Genomic DNA, 20,461 nt, shown 5'->3' with positions numbered 1-20,461 from the left:
ACCCCAGATTGGGAATCCCTGCCTTAGACCATATGAGATGTTAAAAGTTGTGCTCACCATCAGAGTTGGATTAAAATTAAAATTTGAAGAAGAGCCGAACGTTTACAATGCCAATATTCCAACCATACTCATTGACAAACCTTTGTCTCCATCCATGGACCCATCATTAATGGCAAGGGTCCATGGCATAAATAAAAGGCATGGTTCCTTTGTAACCAGGTAGCCACAAATATATTTTGGAAGTTGATGGGTAGGCTTCCTCTTTTTGGCGGTGATCTTTGCCTGGAACCTACTGAATCTTAGTTCATGCCTGAATGTTGTATGTTTGGATAACGTACCCTGGTCTATTGTACTTCCTTCACCCAACACTACACAAGCTTCGTCATCAGAAAGCCCGGATCAGAATTCTGTAGGACCCCCCCCCCCCCCCCGGTGCTGTATGCAGAGCCAAGACCTCAAATGAGCCAAATGTTGCTCTCTCTTCCCGGCTTGACGAGTATTGTTAATGGCACTCTCTCCACAGTTAAACTTAGTTCCACACTTCGAAATCTGGAGTTAGCTTTGTTGAATAAAGAAGTGAAAGTTTTAGGGGACACGAACAAAGAAGCATGTAAAAACTGTGAATTGCATATCAGCGTGGTTTATTGTATTTATTTATTTAGAGCTACAGTGTGGAAGAGGCCCCGCTAGCCATTCTGGTGATGCTGCCCAGCAGCCCCTGACAGCCTCAATTTAACCCCAAACCAATCACGGGACACTTTACTGTGACCGGATAACCTTTGGACTGTGGCTGGAAGCCAGAGCACCCGGGGAAAACCCACACATTCCATGGGAAGGACGCAGAGAGACTCCTTACAGAATGCTGCCAGGGTTGAACTCCAAACTCTGGAACTCCTCAAGCTGTAGCAGCTGCTGTAAAGGCTGTGCTACTGTGGTGATGGTGGTAATGGCTTTGAACCTAAGGTGGTGTGTGTTTCTATAACTCTGGTGCTCAGAACCTGAAGTTGGTGACCCTAGGTAACGTAGGTTTGAAGGATGATTTAGCTGGGCAACTGCATTGAAAGTCTAACAGTGAATGATGTAATGGAGGAAGAAACCAATTTAACCAATCACAACCATCTAATCGATCGTGAGCATAGAGGCTGCAGCCACATACAGTAATAAACTTCTCATTTTTGATTTGCTGGAGATCCTATTGATTGGCTTCATCCAAATATCCTCGACAGACCTGAGTTCCGGAAGTGAGGGGAAAGTGGTTGATAGACAACAATGTTAAGTCAGAATTTGGCCTTGTGATATCAAGGAGCTTTAATAGAATTTAAGTCGAGGGAAATAAAAGTGTAACTCCACTGACAACATAGCGTGGCTGAAGGTAGGTGTGGCTGGAGGCCAATCACTTTATCTGCTGGATTAACCACTTCCAGCAGTTACAAAACATAGGCTTTTCTTCATCATGAGAAACCTAAAGAGTGGATATTTATTAACTCCCCATCTGATTGCACTCTGTAGGTATCTTCGACAGAGTATTGAGTACAGGAAATGGGGTGTTATGTTAAAGTGGGATAAGACATCAGTGAGGCCTAAAAATGTAAATAACTTTGAAAGAGTACAGAAAAAGCTTACAAGGATGTTGCTGGGTCTGGAGGATCTGAGTTACATGGAAAGATTGAATAGGTTAGAACTTTAGTCCTTGGAACGTAGAAGATTGAGGGAATTTCCAGTCTTGTGGAAGAGTTTCGGCCTGAAATGTTGACTGTACTCTCTTCCATAGATGCTGCCTGGCCTGCTGAGTTCCTCCAGCATTTTGTGTGTGTTGTTCAGAATTATGAGGGGCATCGACAGGGTAAATGCAAGCAGGCTTTTTCCACTGAAGCTGGGTGGGACTACAACTAGAGGTCATGGGTTAAGGGTGAAAGGTGAAAAGTTTTAAGGGAAACACAAGGGAAATTTTTTCACTCAGAGGGTCATAAGAGTGTGGAATGAGCTGCCAGCTTAATTTCAATATTTAAGAGAAGTTTGGATAAATATATGTATGGTAGGGGTATGGAGGTCCCAGTGCAGGTCAGTGGAAGCAGACCATTTAATTGGTTTGGCACTGGCTAGATGGGCTGAAGGGCCTGTTCCTGTGCTGTACTTTTCTATGACTCTATGTCAGTATATTATGCCATATACCAATAGTTTGATGCAAGGTTTACCAAACCCATTGCCTCAACTACATGGAGTAATCAAATCCACCTACTTTAAATATATATCTAACCTCACAGAAAGAACTTCAGAGCAGGGCAGCCATATGATTGATGTCTAATCTGTCTGAACATTCATACTTTCCACCAACTATGTCTATAAAATACGTTGTGGCAACAAGTCAAGGCTGCCTCTAGTACTTCACAAACCTCCTGCCCTCTGAACGGCAAAGGCAGCCGTCTGCTCCTGTGTGTTCTTCAAGTCTCACACCAGCTGGACTTGGACATGTTCTTGTCTTTCTATTACTTGAGTCAAAATTCTTGAGCTCCATCCAACAGCATCATGGGAGTATCTTCTTCGCAATGGCCGTAACGTTCCTTTGTTATTACCTGCTCCGAGTGTTAGCTTGCCTGCCTATCCTCGGTGTGTGAATGTACAATAAATGAAGAAGAGTTTGTGGACTGAAAACAGGATAGAATTTGTATGTAAAAAAAGCAAGATAGAATTTACATGTAGTGGTTTGGAAAGCTTTCATTATGTAGAGTTTTGAAGCCTGAGTGCGTTCACTGGAATTTAAGATCCTAAAAGGGGAATTGGCATAGACGAACGTAATTTAACTACTGGGGAAGCATTTATTTGATTGTGCATAAGAGGTTTGTCGGCAATTCTGTGCAAGAAGCTTTCCATAATCTCTGAGTGAAATGTGGCCTTGTAAATTCATTACATTGTCCAAGACAGTTATTCATCAGAGCCAAAAGAATAATCTTTTGGAGCGGATGCATGTCAGGAGTCTGTCAGTTCATCGCAACATTCTTTTATAAATCTCTACTTTCTCAAATCCTAAGTGCTGACCTTCTGATCATTTGAAATAATTAAATATCTTTTCTTTCCAGTCTCATGTTTGCTTGATTTTCTTTGGAACAGCATTGTCAAACAGTTGCATAGCTACTAACACCAGAGATTCTGCAGATGCTGGAAATCTAAAGCAATATGGGTAGCACAGTAGCGTAGTAGTTAGCACAACGCCTTACAGTACAGACGCCCCGGGTTCAATTCCCGCCGCAGCCTGTAAGGCGTTTGTTCATTTGTTGGTTAATTGGTCATTGTAAATCAGCGGTCCCCAACCACCAGGCCGCGGACCGGTACCAGGCCACAAAGCATGTGCTACCGGGCCACAAGGAAACGATATGAGTCAGCTGCACCTTTCCTCATTCCCTGTCACGCACTGTTGAACTTAGGGTTGCCAACTGTCCTGTATTGCCAGGACGTCCTGTATATTGGGCTAAATTGGCTTGTCCCATACGGGACCGCCCTTGTCCCGTATTTCCCCCACTAAGGTAGAGCGTTCCTATGAAACCTTTTGTGCCGAAATGGCGTAAAGCGAAGAAGCAATTACCATTCATTTATATGGGAAAAATTTTTGAGCGTTCCCAAACCCAAAAAAATAACCTACCAAATCATTCCAAATAACACATAAAACCTAAAATAACACTAACATATAGTAAAAGCAGGAATGATATGATAAATACACAGCCTATATAAAGTAGAAATTATGTATGTACAGTATAGTCGGGAAGATTAAGTCAAAACCGATTTGTGGAAAAAAATTGGCACGTACGCGTATGCGCACATCACATGAGCACGTCACGCATGCGCACACAGGTCCCCGCGCAAGGCTTCATGGTCATGGTAGTCTTTCCTGGGGTAAAATGTCCCGGGATTTGACTGCTACTTTTGTCCCTTATTTAGGAGTGAGAAAGTTGGCAACCCTAACTGTAAAAGACATATTGAGGTGAGTTTAACCCTACTTGAACACCCCCCCACCCCACCATTCGGCCGGTCCACAAGAATATTGACAATATTAAACTGGTCCACAGTGCAAAAAAGGTTGGGAACCCCTGTTGTAAATGGTCCCATGATTAGGCTTGGAGTAAATCGGGGTTGCAGGTCAAAGTTCAAAGTGTGCAGCTCGAAGGGCTGGATGGTCCTATTCTGCATTGTATCTGAATAAATAAACACACACAAAATGCTGGAGGAACTCAGCAGTTGTGAAGTTAGCAAGTTGAGATGTTAGCTGAGGAAGGATGTTGCTACTTCATGGTAAAACCCTCCTGACTTAGAATTCCCTAACAAGAAGCAGCAGTCGATCTGAGGAACTTATCAGAGCTACAGTATGAAAGCTCGCAAGCCAAATCCTTGAGATAATCTGTCATGTTAACATTGTTTCTTATGTGGTTCAGAGAAAAAATGTTCCATTGTGAACGCTAGAAATTCTGCCGATGCTGGAAATCCAAAGCAATGCACACAAACTGCTGGAGGAATGCAGCATCTGTGGGAATGAACAAACAGCCAATGCTTCAGGCCAAGACTCTTCTTTGGGACTAGAAAGGAAAGGGGAAGAAGACAGAATAAAAAGGTGGGGTATGGGGAAGGAGGCTAGCTACAAGGTGATAGGTGAAGCCAGGTGGGTGGGAAAGGTAAGAGGAGGAATTTGATAGGAGAGGAGAGAGGACCAAAGGAGAAAGGGAAGGAGGAGGGGGACCTTGGGGAGGTGATAGTATACTATTATGTTATCTTGGTTTTTTATGTTTAAATTACATTGTTTGTAGTATTTTTTTTGGTATTGATACCTTCTGGAATTCTATTATATTTTAACATTGTATTAATGTTTATATGGTTTACCTTTTTGTATACTTATTCAATAAAAAGATTTAAAAAGAAAGAAAGGGGAGGTGATAGGCAGGTGAGAAGAGGTAAGGGACCAGAGTGGGGAATAGAGGAAGACAGGAGGGGGTGGGAATTTTTTTTACTGGGAGAAAGCAATATCATGCCAACAGGCTGCCCAGACAGAATATAAAGTGTTGCTCCTCCACCCTGAGAGTGGCCTCATCATGACACAAGAGGTGGCTGTGGACTGACACGTCAACCTACAATATAATGAGGATTATGGCTGCTCAGTCAGGAGCACCACCTATAATCTAAATGACTCATTCTACCGAATAATCATTATGGCCCATGGCTGTTGCAGGCAAGTGCAATGTTTTACTATCTATTCCTGAATGTCTTTGAGAAGGTAATAGTCACTTTCTTGAAACAATATTGCCTTTATGAACAAGAGAATGCAGATTGCTGGAAATCAAAGTAATCCACACAAAAATGCTGGAGAACTCAGCAGGCCAGGCAGCGTCAATGGAAAAGAGTGAACAGTCAACTTTTCAGGCCGAGAACTTCATCAGGACTGGATAAAAGAGATTAGGAGTCAGATTAAGAAGGTGGGGGAAGGAGACGAAGAGGTACGAGGTAGTAGGAGATAGGTCAAATTGGGAGAGGGTGGGGGCTGAAGTAAAGAGCTGGGAAGTTGAATGGTGAAAGAATTAAAGGCTGGAGAAGGGGAAATCTGATAGGAGAGAACAGAAGGCCACGAGAGAAAGGGATGGTAGGGGAGCACCAAAGGTAGGTGATGGACAAGTAAGGAGATAAGGTGAGAGAGGGAAATGGGAATGGTGAAGGAAAAGAGCAGGTAGAAGGGAGTGTAATTACTGGAAGTTTGAGAAATCAATGTTGGTGCTATCAGGTTGGAGGCTGCCCAGATGGAATATAAGGTATTGCTACTCCAACCTGAGTGTGGCCTAATCCTGGCAATGGATGACATGTCGGAATGGGAATGGGAAGTAGAATTGAAATGGGTGCCACTGGGAGATCCCGTTTTTTCTGGCGGGTGGAACGTAGGTGCTTGACGAAGCAGTCTCCCAATCTACCTCAGGTCTCACCAATGTACTGGAGACCATACTGGGAGCACTGAATACAGTCCCAATCTACCTCAGGTCTCACCAATGTACTGGAGACCATACTGGGAGCACTGAATACAGTACCAATCTACCTCAGGTCTCACCAATGTACTGGAGACCATACTGGGAGCACTGAATACAGTCCCAATCTACCTCAGGTCTCACCAATGTACTGGAGACCATACTGGGAGCACTGAATACAGTCCCAATCTACCTCAGGTCTCACCAATGTACTGGAGACCAGACTGGGAGCACTGAATACAGTCCCAATCTACCTCAGGTCTCACCAATGTACTGGAGACCATACTGGGAGCACTGAATACAGTCCCAATCTACCTCAGGTCTCACCAATGTACTGGAGACCATACTGGGAGCACTGAATACAGTCCCAATCTACCCCAGGTCTCACCAATGTACTGGAGACCATACTGGGAGCACTGAATATAGTCCCAATCTACCTCAGGTCTCACCAATGTACTGGAGACCATACTGGGAGCACTGAATACAGTCCCAATCTACCTCAGGTCTCACCAATGTACTGGAGACCATACTGGGAGCACTGAATACAGTCCCAATCTACCTCAGGTCTCACCAATGTACTGGAGACCATACTGGGAGCACTGAATACAGTCCCAATCTACCTCAGGTCTCACCAATGTACTGGAGACCATACTGGGAGCACTGAATACAGTAGATGGCCCCGACAGGCTCACAGATAAAGTGTCGCTTCACCTGGAAGGACTGTTTGGGGCCCTGAGTGGTAGTGAGGGAGGAGGTGTAGGGGCAGGTATGGTACTTGTTTTGCTTGCAAGGATAACTGCTGGGGGGAGATCAGTGGGGAGGGACGAATGGACAAGGGAGTCGGGTAGGGAGCGATACCTGCAGAAAGTGGAGTGTGGGAGGGAGGGAAGGATATGCTTGGTGGTGGGATCCCGTTGGAGATGGCAGAGTACCCTTATGATACTGGTGCTTCCACAGATTTGAGTGTTTTAGTACTATGACGATGTGATTCCCTTTAGGGTGGTGTTTAAATTGAAACTTGCAAGGTTACAGAAGTTTTGAGTTTAGAAGGTTCAAAGGCATCTGTTGAGTGGATGATATCCACTGGTACTACAGTGCAGTTTTGTGAAGGGCCCTTGACCTGCAGCATTAGATGGTATCCCTTTCCACAGAAAGAGGGCGCAGTTACGCAGCGGTTAGCGCAGCACGATTACAACACCAGCGACCCAGGTTCAGTTCCTGCAGCTGTCTGCGAGGAGTCTGTACGTTCTCCCCGTCACTGCGTGGGTTTCCTTCGGGTATCCCAGCTGCCCCTCGCCTTCCAAAGACGTATGGGTTAGTAGGTTAATTGGGCTCATGGGCCAGAAGGGCCTCTTACTGTGATGTATCTCTGAGTAGATAATGCTTGACTGGCTGAGATCTTCCAGCAGTTCAGTCTTTGTTTCAGGTTCCGGTACTTGCAGTTTCATTGGTGGTCCTCAGTGCACTAGTGATGGAGTGAGATGACCTTGAGAGTGATGTGCAAGGTTTCTTCATCTCCTGGGCTCCATCCAAGAAGTGAGCAATATTCTAGTATCTTAGTGTGTCTTTAGATAATAGAATAACATAAGGGAGTCAACCCATGAACACCGCCTCACTATTTCTTTTCTCTTTTTGCACTTGATACAATTAAATTTTATATATACTGTTACATACTTCATGGATATCTTGTGACTGTCTTATGACCATGATGTAATTGAGTAGCTAATAAGGATTATGTAATGGTCTTTTGGAGGTCACCTGATGTAATTTTCCCACTGATGTGAGGTCACGTGATGACATGTTCACCTCGGGTATAAAAGGAGGCCCCTGGGGTGACGCAGTTAGTTTTCCAGTTAGAACGTCAGCCAGAAACTCCGCTCCGCTGCGTATTTGCTTTATGACGCAGTTTTGATCTAAACCGGAGTTTTACGTTCTGTTGTAAGGTACAAAAGTGCTGGACTGGCAGTTTAATCAATCGCTGTCAGGTTTGTTGATGTATCTTTTCAGTAATATTGTAGAGTGAAAACAGAAACCTGAAGGAATTGTTCAATGGTTGAAAAGGATCGACTATTATTGAATTAATTCAAGAAAGAGGGATCTGCATGAGATAGCCTCTGCTAAAAGTGGCAGAAAAGGCTGTGCAGGATCTAGAATCCAGACAGGGAAGGTCAGTGTCTTTAAACCGTTTTATTTCCATCATCGTGAATCCTGCGGACAAGTCAGAATCCGGCTGGGACTGGCATGACGTCATGTCTTCGAGGAATTCTTTACTTCAGGAAAGTCTCTCCTAATTGACTGTATAAATCTCTTGGACTTTTGAATTTACCATTTTAAGAACTGTGTTTGAATTTATCGCTTTAAGAACTAGTACTGAGTGGCGGTTTGTTAAATGGCCGCATAGCAGTTTACTTCCTGTTAAGATTTTCATTTGTTTATTTTTTATATTGAGCAGAGTTGAATAAATGTTTGATTGTTTTATAAAACCTGACTCAATTCAATTCTATATTCATTGTTGCCGGTCATGTGACAATACAGTGGATTCCACTTAATTGGGCCATTGGTTAATCGGGGCAGCTGCTTATTTGGGGCAACTCTTAAAGAACAAAAACTAATCAAGAAAATAGCCAGCATTCCCTTCATTTATTTGGGATACCATGGCGCTTAATTGGGGTAGGGACCTTTGCTGAACTGTTTCTATCTAGCGTCAGCCGAGTGCACTTGTGTGGCCGTTATCTGCAGTAGGAGTCTGTGCTGATTCTGAGTTGCATCTATACTGTTTCAAGCATCCAGGCTTGGAGATGCCAGATACAGCTGGGAATGAAATTGAAACGATTTCACAACTTTTTTGGAGGTATTGACAGTCATCTTGAATGTTACAATGAAAATGAAGATTTGGAGGATGCAATCATCAATAGCATTGTATGAAGGCAGTCCATTATCTACACTAGGTGTCTGTACTGATTTTTGTTCATTTACAGTCAATCAAAAGAACACGGCAGCATACACTGGATGAATTTCTCTGTCAATAACTATTAGGAACAAAGACACAGTTTTATAGTACTGTAGTAGTATTGTAGCATTCTAATTTGTTCTTATTTTATTTAAATACATAATTTGTTACTCAGTTAAATGGTAGTTTTTTTATATACCTTTTTAACTATTTCGGTGAAACTTCAGCTAATTGGGGCAGCTGTTTAATTGGGTCAAAATGTACCGGTGCTGCGTTTTGAACACAGACATGCAAGTGGCACTACTTAAAAACTGTTCACACTGAGTACAGTGTAGAGTCTGAAGGCCACACGATGTGCATGAGACTGATGCTACTTAGAAAGTGTTCGGCAACAGTCTCCTGCCCCAGTTAAGCAGCATACTGTCCCAAATAAACAAAGGGAATCCCGGTTATTTTCTCAATTAGTCTTTGTTCTTTAGGAGTTGCCCCAATTAACCGGAATCCACTGTATGTCCGAGTCCTGGTGATGCTGAACTTGGACTGGAAGTAGCACACGGCCACAGTTAGAAGTCTCATCCTTCTGGGTGGCAAAGGTTGCAGGTTTGGAGAGCCTCGATAAGTTGCTCTACTGCACTTTGCAGATGATACACTGATCAATTACACTCCATTGATTAGTTTTTGTTCCTTAGGAGATGGCTCAAATTGAGTGGCTGCCCCAATTAACCAATGGCCCAATTAACTGGAATCCACTGTAATAGAATATAGTCATAGTCATAGCCATACTTTATTGATCCCGAGGGAAATTGGTTTTCGTTACAGTTGCACCATAAATAAATAGTAATAAAACCATTACTATTAATATGTCATTAAGTGCATAATACAATAGCTGTAGTAGCAACAGTATAATTGAATGCAACACTTGAGTGTAATGCTATTTCTCTTAAAGTTTCCTAATGGTTGCCAAAACATATATTGCATCATTAGCAAGTTAGAGAGAAACAGGAAGTTTGTTAGAAACTGTTAGAAGGCAATGAGAGATCCTTTCTCATAGTTTTGTGCAGGTATTTCTGGTAGCCCTTTAGGTAGTTTAGTCAATGTACCATTGAAGGTGATTTCACACATGGTCATTCCCCATCCTAACTCGCACCCCACTCCACTTCTTCAGAAGACACTGATTTATCAACTTGGCTGATGCAAACAAAACATTAAGGTGTAAATGTTCATGCTGTCTGTTGTGTTTTCAACTTTCAAAACATTAAATCAATTCAAAAGACACGCGAGTTCAAAAAGTGAGTGTAACCTCTTTAAGCGAGGTGCCCGCATATTACATGGTGGTATAATGTCGTATGTAGCTAATGCATTAATATGACTTGTAATTAATTGTTTGAAGAACAAGAATGCTTAACCAACCAATATGTAGTCAAGATTACGCAAATATAACTGAAATATTAAATGCGCAACAGTGTTAATCGGAAAAACCTTTACAAAGTTCAAAGTCAATTTATTATCAAAATTCATTTGTTACCATATGTTGTGTTTTTATATTTTAGTAATATTTGAGTAATTGTGTGTGTGTATATATATATATATATATATATATATATATATGTTTGATTATGCATTCATGTACAGATGTTTGTGTATTTAAATAATTCACTACAGGTTATATGTATAAATATATGAATGGTATATGTCATCGCATTACCACATGATACGTGCGTGCCTCAGTTAAAATAAACTCGAAGTTACACCCACATTTCTGACTCCCATATCATCCTTTAAATTAGTTTACTGTTTTGAAGTTACAAAACATAACACCATGTGCTGGCTTGAAGTTCATTCTCTTGTTCACATTTAGAAGGAAAAGAGAAATACAATAGATTTTTTTAAAAAAACTACATAAACAGACAAAGACTTGGCGAGGATTCTGGCATGGAATGCTTATTTACTGAATCCGAATCACATTTATTTTCACTGACTGATGAGACATGAAATGTGTTGCTCTGTGATATCAGTATAGTGAAAAAACATGAAAATACTATAAATTACTGAAACAAATTGAGCAAACAAAAGGATCAACGAGGTGGTGTTTGTGAACCAGTGAATGTGACGGCAGAAGGGAAAAAACGTTTCCTAAATTGCTGAGTGTGAGTCTTCTCCACCCTGATGGTTGTGACGAGAAGGGGACGTGGACACGTCCTGGATGTTGAGGGTCCTTACCGAAAGATGGGACCTTCTTGAGGCACTGCCCGTTGAAGATGTCCGCAGTGGTACTGAAGGTTGTTCACTGATGGAGTTGGCTGAGTGTTATCATCTGTGAATTTATAGATGGTGCTTGTGCTGTCCTTGGCCACACAGTCAGGAGTATAGAGAGAGTAGAGCAAAGGGCTAAACACACATCCTTGAGGTGTGCCTGCATGGTCGTGGTGAGAAGGAAGTTCTATTACTGATCTACACTAACTCTGATCTCCTGATAAGGAAAGTGAGAATCCCTTTTTGGGGGGAGGGGGTATGGAGGCCTAGGTTTTGAAGCTTGGTGATTAATATTGAGGAGATGATGGTGTCGAACTCCGAGATGTAATCAGTAATCGGCACCCTGACGTATGTCTTGCAGTTGTCTAATTGCTCCAACGCAGAGCAGAGTGTATTACAAAGCTCCTACTAATAACAAAGCATGCTTCCAATCACAGCCTAATATCGTTACTGAACAATACAAACCAACTTTCTGTTATTCAGTATAATAACTTCCTGGAATTCAGAAGAGCGAGGGGTGACCTCGTTGAAACTTATCGAATGTTGAAAGACCTCGATAGAGTGGACGTGGAGAGGATGTTTTCTATGGTGGTGGAATCTAAAACCAGAGGACATAGCCTCAAAATAGAGGGATATTCATATAGAATGGAGGTGAGGAGGAATTTCTTTAACTGGAGAGTGGTGAATCTGTGCAATTTGTTGCCATAGGCAGCTGTGGAAGCCAAGTCGTTAAGACAGAGGTTGATAGATTCTTGATTTGTCAGAGCATGAAGGGATACGGGGAGAAGGCAGGAGATTGTGCTGAGAGGGGAAAATAGATCAGCCTTGATGAAATGGCGGAGCAGACTTGATGGGCCAACTGGCCTAATTCTGCTCCTATATCTTATGATCTTATGGTTGTGAGTTGGGTTTTTTTTTGTGTTGGTGATCAGTTTTTGTGGACTGTCACTACAACTTGAAACAGGGTTTCATAGCTAAGACAGTGAGAACTATGAGATAAGTTACAACAGCAGGCAACTGAATGTTAAAGTTCAGGTGCAGAGAGCTGGCATGTGGAAAATATTCACTGCTGGGCAGGTTTGTACAAGTTAGACCACAAATCTTATACAATGTATTCATCATTTGGAATGATTCAGAAACAGCAGTCACTAAGCCAAGATGCTTTAAAGGTGAACTTTAAATGAGTCCAGTTGTTTGAATGTATCCCAGTGTGTCTTTAAAATGACATTGACCTTGGTGTTCTATAGGGATTACTTTGATACTTGTTGAATCTCTGAGCTTTAAGTGACTTGCTTTAGCTATTTTTTGGAATTCTTTCTGCTGAAGTCATACAGTCATCCTAAACTGGAGTTTATGCTATTGCTTTTTTCTCTGCATGATTGTGGATTCATTCTCACTGAGATCCATACCACCCTATGCTGAAGGAAGCAGAATTAATAGCTCGCGAACGCTTGTTCCACAGAATGTCAGGTCCAGATTAGTGAAACTGCCATCTATTCCCATTGGCTTCAGAATAGCAGTTCTACACCAGATCCCACAATTCAGAAACCTTTCCAGTCCTGAAGAAGGGTCTCGTCCCGAAACGTCGACTGTTTATCCATTTCCATTGATGCTGCCTGACCTGCTGAGTTGCTCCAGCACTTTGTGTGTCTTGCTCTGGATTTCCAGCGTCTGCAGTCTTTCTCGTGTTTATATTTTTCCAAATCATTATGTCATTTTCAGTTAGTCTATAATTTACTTACTTACTGTAATACCTATCAGGGTGCCACGGTAGAGTAACGGTTGGTGCCATACTATTGCAGCTCAGGGCGTTTCGGAGTTCAATCCTGGTGCTGTTCTGTCGGGAGTCTCTGTAGGCCCTCCCTGTGGAATGCGTGAGTTTCCTCCGGGTGCTCAGGTTTCCTCCCACTGTCCAAAGGCGTACTGGGTAGGTTAATTGGTCATCATAAACTGTCCCGCGATTGGGTCGGGGTTAAATCATGGCTGTCAGGAGTTGCTGGGCAACAGCTCAAAGGGCCGGATGGGCCTATTTCGCACTGTATCGCTGAATAAATAAATAAGATCTGCAAACTCATCTCTGAAGAGTTAACAATAAAAGTAATACATCAGCCACTTACAGGGGTAAGTTAACTGTTTGAATGTTAATCTCTAAAGTTTATAACAAATAAGACGTGCAGCATTTTATTGATATAAATGTAAATTTTCTAGAATTGTATAATATACAATGGGGAGTCTGAATGTCCGGCCTCAAATGCCTCCCCAAAGTAAGGTGGCTGACTGCCGAAATGGCGAAGCTGCTAGGCTGCACGTCAGTGCGTGGTGAAAGAGCCAACACAAGAATATCGACGTGACCTCATTCTCACTGATCTGGAGCCAAGAGAAACTACAGATGCTGGAATCCGGAGCCACAAAATACCTGCTGGAAGAACTCAGCACGTTGAACGATATCTGTGGGCGGAAAGGGTCATCACTTCCTTCATCACCCTCCCTGCCCCACAGATGCCGCTTGACCGACTGAAAACTTGTTGAAGTTTTTCTCACCAATCTGACTGTGCCTGCTCCTGACAGTATTGTAAGATGCGACTGACGTATAGTTCTCAAGATCAAATCCTTTCTTTTCTTTGAAGGCAATCTTCTTTCACCACTACCTAAGATCAAACAGATCTAGTGCTTTAAACTGGCATCAGAAACTACCATCAGAATTATATTCCGTATGCAGTCATAGGTATGTATTCCTGTGGACCAGCATTTCCCTCTCTTTGCCATCACCATCAAGCTGGAGAACCAGTTTAAACAAAGAGCTGATTATATGTGAATTCTAACTAGCAGCATTACCACATTGTAAATAGAGCAAAGCAATCTGATGACTAATAATCAAATTGAAGCTCTGTTGTTTTGGCTTTTGACTTTGTAATTCATAGTGGACAATTAAGTAGATAAGTGAAGGGAGGAGTATTCTACGGACGTCACATCCCTAACAATCACAGAATTCCATCTGAATGCAGAATAAAGCTGAGGGTTGGCATGTTCAGCCAGAAGCTGAAATTCAGTAATTCACCCCAGAATCTTCTTGAGATCCCCACGATCCACAAAAGCCGGTTTTTCAAACCATGTGATGGGGACAGAATGGCAGCTGAGCGTACTGGTTATAACATTATGTAACTGGATAGAGCGTTGATGATACGCGCGATCACTAGCTGCTGTGCTAGCCATGTTGTTCCAGCACAGCTAAACCCTTAATTTTATTTGATTATGTTGAAGATTGTCCAGATGTGTCTTGTCAACAAGAGCAGAGCAAATACAGTCTGGCAAATTGCTGCCTCCCTAGCATATTCCAAATTGCAAACAAAGCAGTGATAACATGTTCAATAATTCTTGGTGGAAAAGAAAATTCGACATTAATAATCTAAGCGGTGACGGCTGGATCTTCGCTTGCGAAGGTCAGATGGGAAGAAGATTCCTCAGGAGCAGCGGCACGATCGCTGGTCACTGTAGACGCCAATTCAACCTACAGACTCTGGAGCCGGGGGGACACGGGAACAGCTGGGACGTGAGCACCAGGGTAGTGGGATCCTTCCTGCATCTCCTCTTCTCTTCAGCAGTCGCTGTTCTGGATTCCTCAAGATCCTTGGCTACTCTGTAGGTCAGCGTTCTCCAGCAGCCCCTGTCTCAAGCCAGCTGCTGCCATTTGCTGACCTCAATATTTTCCTGAGAGAGCTGCTCCTTAAGTTGGTCTTTGTACCTCTTTCATGGGGCACCTGTTGCCCTGAGGGAGTTCTCTGTACAGGACTGTTTTCAGTAACCTGGAGTTACCCGTGCAAGGCATGTGGCCTGGCCAGTAGAGATGCCTGAGCAGCAAAGTGGCTTCAATGCTTGGAAGCTGAGCCACCTCCAGGACCTCACTGTTGGAGACACGGTCCTGCCAGCTGATACCCACGGTGGAGCAGGGGCAGCGCTGATGGAGGTGCTCGAGCAGTTGGATTTGCTTGTGGTACAAGGCCCAGGCTTCGGAGCCGTGTAGCAGTGTTATGACAATGGCAGCCCTGTGGACAGATGCAGCTGGTGGTTCTTCCACACACGTACCTGGAGGTGCCCGAAGGCACTGCTGGCTCTGGCGAGTCAGTTGTCAACGTCCCTTACTACCGTAGTGTCATTGGAGATGACGCTGCCCAGGTAGGTGAACTGCTCACCGTGGTCATCAATGGTGATCTGAGATGGGTTGTAAACTCCATGAGAGGGCTTCTGACTGAGGATCATTGTTTTCTTCAGGCTGACTGTTAACCCGAAAGCCCTTACAGCCTTGGCGAACTGAGTGACTGCAGCCTGTAGCGCATCCTCTGTGTGCGTGAGAAGAGCACAGTTGTCCATATACGGAAGCTCGAGAATGGGCTCTTGCATGGTCTTTGTTTGGGTGAGAAGGTGGTAGAGACTGAAGGTATTTCTGTCGGTGTGGAACTGAACCTACGCGCTCTCCGAGGTGGGCTCCTTCGCTAGCATGCAGAAAAAGATGGCAAAGAGCATTGGTGCCAAAACACAGCCTTGTTTCATGCTGCTACTGATGGGGAATGGGTCAAACAGGTCACTGTTGAGTTTAACCTGACCGCTTTGGCCTTCATGGAGCTGATGCAGGATGGTGAGGAATTTCAGGGGACAGCCAAGCTTCGACACAATCTTCCAGAGACCATCGCGGCTGACTGTATCAAAGACCCTGATCGGGTCGATGAACGCCACGTATTGTCCAATGTTCTGTTCGCAACACCTCTCCTGTATCTGGCGCAGGGCAAAGGTCATTAATAATCTAAGTAACAGGATATAAAAAGCATTGTCCTGTCAGGGCTTGTCCATTTTATAAAAGACCTGTCAAAAATAAGATCAGAATAGTGAATTGTCTGGAGGTAATTGTGCAATATTCCATTTGTAACTCCTTGGATGATGGTCTAGTCCATGGCTTCCTCATGCAGCAAGATTCACCATGGGGTAGAAAGTAACGAATAACATTCTAGTTGAAGTTCAAATTTATTGTCATCTGACTGTACAACCAAACAAAACAATGTTCCTCCGGACCATGGTACACCCTCACTACATAAGTCACACGCGACACAAACCAAAGTATTATACTGTACGTTAATGAAACGTAATTCAAAAATGAATGTAGTAAAGCACAGCACAGTCAAACAGTACAGTAAGCAGCTCGCCATCCTAGTGACGAGACCTCAGTGGTGACAGGGTCTCACAGTCTGAGGGAAGAAGCTGAGATCCAGCCTGGCAGTCCTCGTCCGGATGCTCCTGTGCCTCCTTCCTGACGGTAGTGGGTCAAAAGGATTGTGGGATGGGTGGTAGGGATCCTGTACAATACTTTGGGCCGTTCGTCTGCAACGCACCCAGGGACTCCCAGTCATTTTTATGCTCTGGACTTGGACCACAAACTGAGAGGTCTGTGGGCCCCAGGTTGGGAACCCCTGGCTTTTAGGCGGTTTTTACTGTTAAAGCAATAAAACACCAGGTTGTGCTCTTCCTCAGTAGGAGAGAGAGGATCTGACCTCACATTAACATTTAATGGCAGGCTCATTGCTGAATTCAATGCCATCGCTGACCTGATCAAAAAAAATAGGACTGGATCAGTCTCACAAAAGCAGTGCCAGGAAGACCAAGTCAAAAGCTGGTGTTCTGCAAAGTATAATATGCCCCCTGAATCTCCAGAACTTTTAGATCTATATCTCTAATTGGGGAAAAAACATAAAATCATTCATTTAGGGCAAAATCCTCCCGGGAAGGGAGAGAAGATGGCGGCGCGACGACAGCACGCGCGGCCACTTCGGTGATGATTATCTGTCAAGTAGGGGACCGTGCACAATTCTGATTTGATGGAGACAGATGTGAGAGCACAGCGGAACATCTGGAAAACTTCTGAAATGCCTGCTTTGCTGCCGCTGCTGCTGTGTGGTAACCGGAATCTCCGGAGCTGAAGGCCCCGAATCCTCGGCTTTGCTTGTTTCAGCGGCCGGGGAGAGGTCGAAGGTGTTCGGCAGAGGATGGCGCTTGGGAGGCTGTATCGGAGAGGCTGGTCGGAAGCTCGGAGTTTTCAGACGGATGGACTCAGTGTCGGCTGTGGTCGACTGCTTCCAAGGTATGGGCAAGTTGACGGTGCCTGGAGGTTTATGGCAGGGAGTTTCTCCCTTTTGCCGCCTGCTATCGGGGACTTGGGAGCCAATTGACTTAGGACTTTGAGACTTTTTTTTTTACTGTGCCCATGGTCTGTTCTTTATCAAATTGTGGTATTGCTTTGCACTGCTGTAACTATATGTTATAATTATGTGGTTCTGTCAGTGTTAGTCTTTGGTCTGTCTTGTTTTCTGTGATATCACTCTGGTGGAACATTGTATCATTTCTTAATGCGTGTATGCATTTCTAAATGACAATAAAAGAGGACTAGTGTTCTCATAATCTATCTAAAAAATATTACAGAACCCTCCTGATTGGCACCCTGTGCACTGCACTAAAAATTCATTTACACCTCTTTAACCCCCCCCCGCCCCCCACAATGTGGTGTACTTGATCAGTGTACCATCTGCAAAGTGCAGTAGAGCAACTTAGTAAGGCTGCCCAAACCTGCAACCTTTGCCACCCAGAAGGACAAGACCGCTAACTGCTGCCACGTGCTACTTCTGACCCTCGCTCAGCATCATCCGACCTTGGGCATGCAGTGGATTCTGGTTAATTGGGCCGTCAGTTAACCCAGGCAGCTGCTTATATGGGGCAACTCTCAAGGAACAAAAACTGATCGAGGAAAATGGCCGGGATTCTCTTCGTTTGTTTGGGACATGATACCGCTCGATTGGGGCAGGAGACTTGCTGAACAGTTTCTAGCTAGCACCAGTCACATGAGGGTCATGTGGCCGTTAGACAGGCCACTGTCTGCACTGATTCTCTTTAGTTAAGTTCAGAGTAAATTTTATTATTGAAGTACGTGTATGTCACCATATACAACCCTGAGGTCCATTTTCCTGCAGGCAATCAAAAGAACATGTACTGCATGCACTCTTCCGTCAATAACTATTAAGAACTGATACATGGTCTTATTGGTAGTGTCCTAATTTGTTCTGTGTTTCATTAGTTACTGAGTTAAATGGTTCTAAATCTCGTCAGTTGCGGACGCTTGCATAGCCGTTAGGCCATACTTACAGCGAGCATTTTTTAAATGGTGTCAGTTACGTATGCTTTTTTTGTCTAAAGAGCAATTTTTTTTTTGTCACTGATAAGTAGGTGAGAAGTAAGCAGTAAGACAATTCAGAACTGATTTGCTCACTGCGGTTTCAAGCACTCAGGCTTGGAGATGCCAGAAACAGCAGGGAGTGGAAGTGAAATGATTTCACTACTTCAACAGGGTGGGAACTACAAGGAATTTAAAGATGTAGACAATCACTTTGAATGTTACAATGAAAATGAAGACCTGGAAGATGCAATCATCAATAGTATTGTACAAACGCAGTCCATTATCCGCTCCAGGTGTCTGCTGATTTTGTTCATTGTGTACGCTGGATAAATTACTCCTGTCGATAACTATTAGGAACTAATACACAAGTTTCATAGTACTGTAGTAGTATTGGTAGTGTTCAAATTTGTTCTGTACTTCATTTACATGTATAATTTGCTTGTCTTTTTATGCCTTTTTAACTATTTCCATGAAACTTTGTCTAATTGGGGCAGCAGCTTAATTGGGCTAAAATGTACTGGTCCCCACGTGTCCCAATTAACCAAAATCCACTATATTTTGTCGTCCCGCCAACACTGCAACAGATCATGAACACTTACCAGCATTGTGAGGATATTACCTCCAGAAGACTGCATTAGTTGAAGTTAGGAATACACATTCGTTGCTGCCCTTGCTGGTGGCTCCCACATCCAATGACTGATCAAAACATATATCTACTCCCAGCACCACCTGAACACTAAGTTGGTCGAGCGTCATTTAGATGAACACCTTTTTGTATTCCCAGTTTAAAAGTAATTAAACAACATGTTTTAGCCTTTCTGCATGCACGGGGCACGTGATTCAGATACATAAAGGTGTGTCTTCTGTGTGCCAGTTCCTTACCATTACTGAATATTCATGGGGTTTTGGAAAATTGCCCTGATAATGTCGAAGCATATGTTTCATTTTACAGCTTTGTTATCATTTTTAAAGGCACATATGAAAATCAACTGCACAGTCAATCAAATCAGCTCCACTTTGTCAGTTTTGTTTTAACACCGCCAGAGCTTACACGGACAAATAATGATAATAATAAAGCTGCTGTTTATCTGAAACAGAAAGCTGGCTCCAGAGAGCGGGGGAAAAATTGCTCAATCTCTTCGATAGAATTTAAGAACAGGAGCCATTGCTACTTGAAACAAAAACTAATTTAGCACCATACACTATGCAGGACTCTAGAGAGATAAATCATTGAATACAAAAAAGTAACAAGTGAAAAATTGAACATAACTTGCACGAAGCTGAGAGCAAATACCTTTTCTGACCCAGCGTAGTGACTCATTGCTGGGAAACGATCCTCCTTTGTTGCTTGATTTCATGCTGGTGAGAATAGAGTTTCCCTGCTTAACTCAATTTTTGTTCTAACCTCTGTTGTTTTTTCTCCCCTGTGCCAACAAAATTACATTTCTGAATGTAAATCACCTGACTTTGTACCAAATTGTTAAGTTCACTCCTGGTATAAGAAACACAGGGAATCAGTTCAATCCACGAGTAATTTTGCCAGACTAGGAAAATTGCTTGCTCCGGAGTCTTGTGTATAAATATTTATATGTCAGCTTGGCTCAGATGGTATTTATTCAAAGATTCAAAGTACACTTATTATCAAAATATGTCTGCAGTATACAACCCTGCCATTTGTCTTCACACAGGCAGCTATGAAACAAAAACACCATGGAACCCATTCACAGAAAATATCAAACACCTAACGCACACGAGAAATAACACGTTTTGCGCAAATGGCAAAAAACGGGCGAATTACACACAGGATATTGAACATCAAACCACAGAGTCCTTGAAACTGTCTAGGAGTGTTCGGTTCAGTTCTAGTGAGCCAACAATTTACACAGTCCAGTGCAATGGGATTGCTAAGGACCCACCAGTGAAGATAAGGAATTGCAAGTTATTTCCGGTAAAGAATTACCTAGGGCTTGGAACAGAATGTGAAAGTGGTGGTGCATCAGTGCTCGATGTCTTTTGTGGTAAAAGCTTGACCCAAACACAGAGCGGCACAGA

At 43.2% G+C, this 20,461-nt stretch overlaps 1 protein-coding gene across 3 annotated transcripts in view; it reads right to left on the bottom strand.

Moving 5' to 3' along the window:
* The window catches only part of LOC134338178 (ribosomal protein S6 kinase 2 alpha), a 255,579-nt gene extending 235,587 nt beyond the window's left edge, over positions 1 to 19,992 (bottom strand). The window contains exon 1 of one of the 3 annotated variants that reach the window (XM_063033799.1): positions 19,704 to 19,992. In XM_063033799.1, the coding sequence (XP_062889869.1) occupies positions 19,704 to 19,730 (27 nt within the window). In that variant the 5' untranslated portion in view covers positions 19,731 to 19,992. Of the gene's footprint in view, positions 1 to 19,008; positions 19,651 to 19,703 lie in introns of those variants that run through there. The other 2 variants (XM_063033798.1, XM_063033800.1) reach the window with 2 other exon arrangements.
* Between the last annotated feature and the right edge of the window lie 469 nt (positions 19,993 to 20,461).

The sequence above is a fragment of the Mobula hypostoma genome, chromosome 26 (assembly GCF_963921235.1).
Source record: "Mobula hypostoma chromosome 26, sMobHyp1.1, whole genome shotgun sequence".
Classification (NCBI taxonomy): domain Eukaryota; kingdom Metazoa; phylum Chordata; class Chondrichthyes; order Myliobatiformes; family Myliobatidae; genus Mobula; species Mobula hypostoma.
The sequence above is the reverse complement of the archived record's forward strand: the minus strand, read 5'-3'. Positions and strand labels throughout refer to the sequence as shown.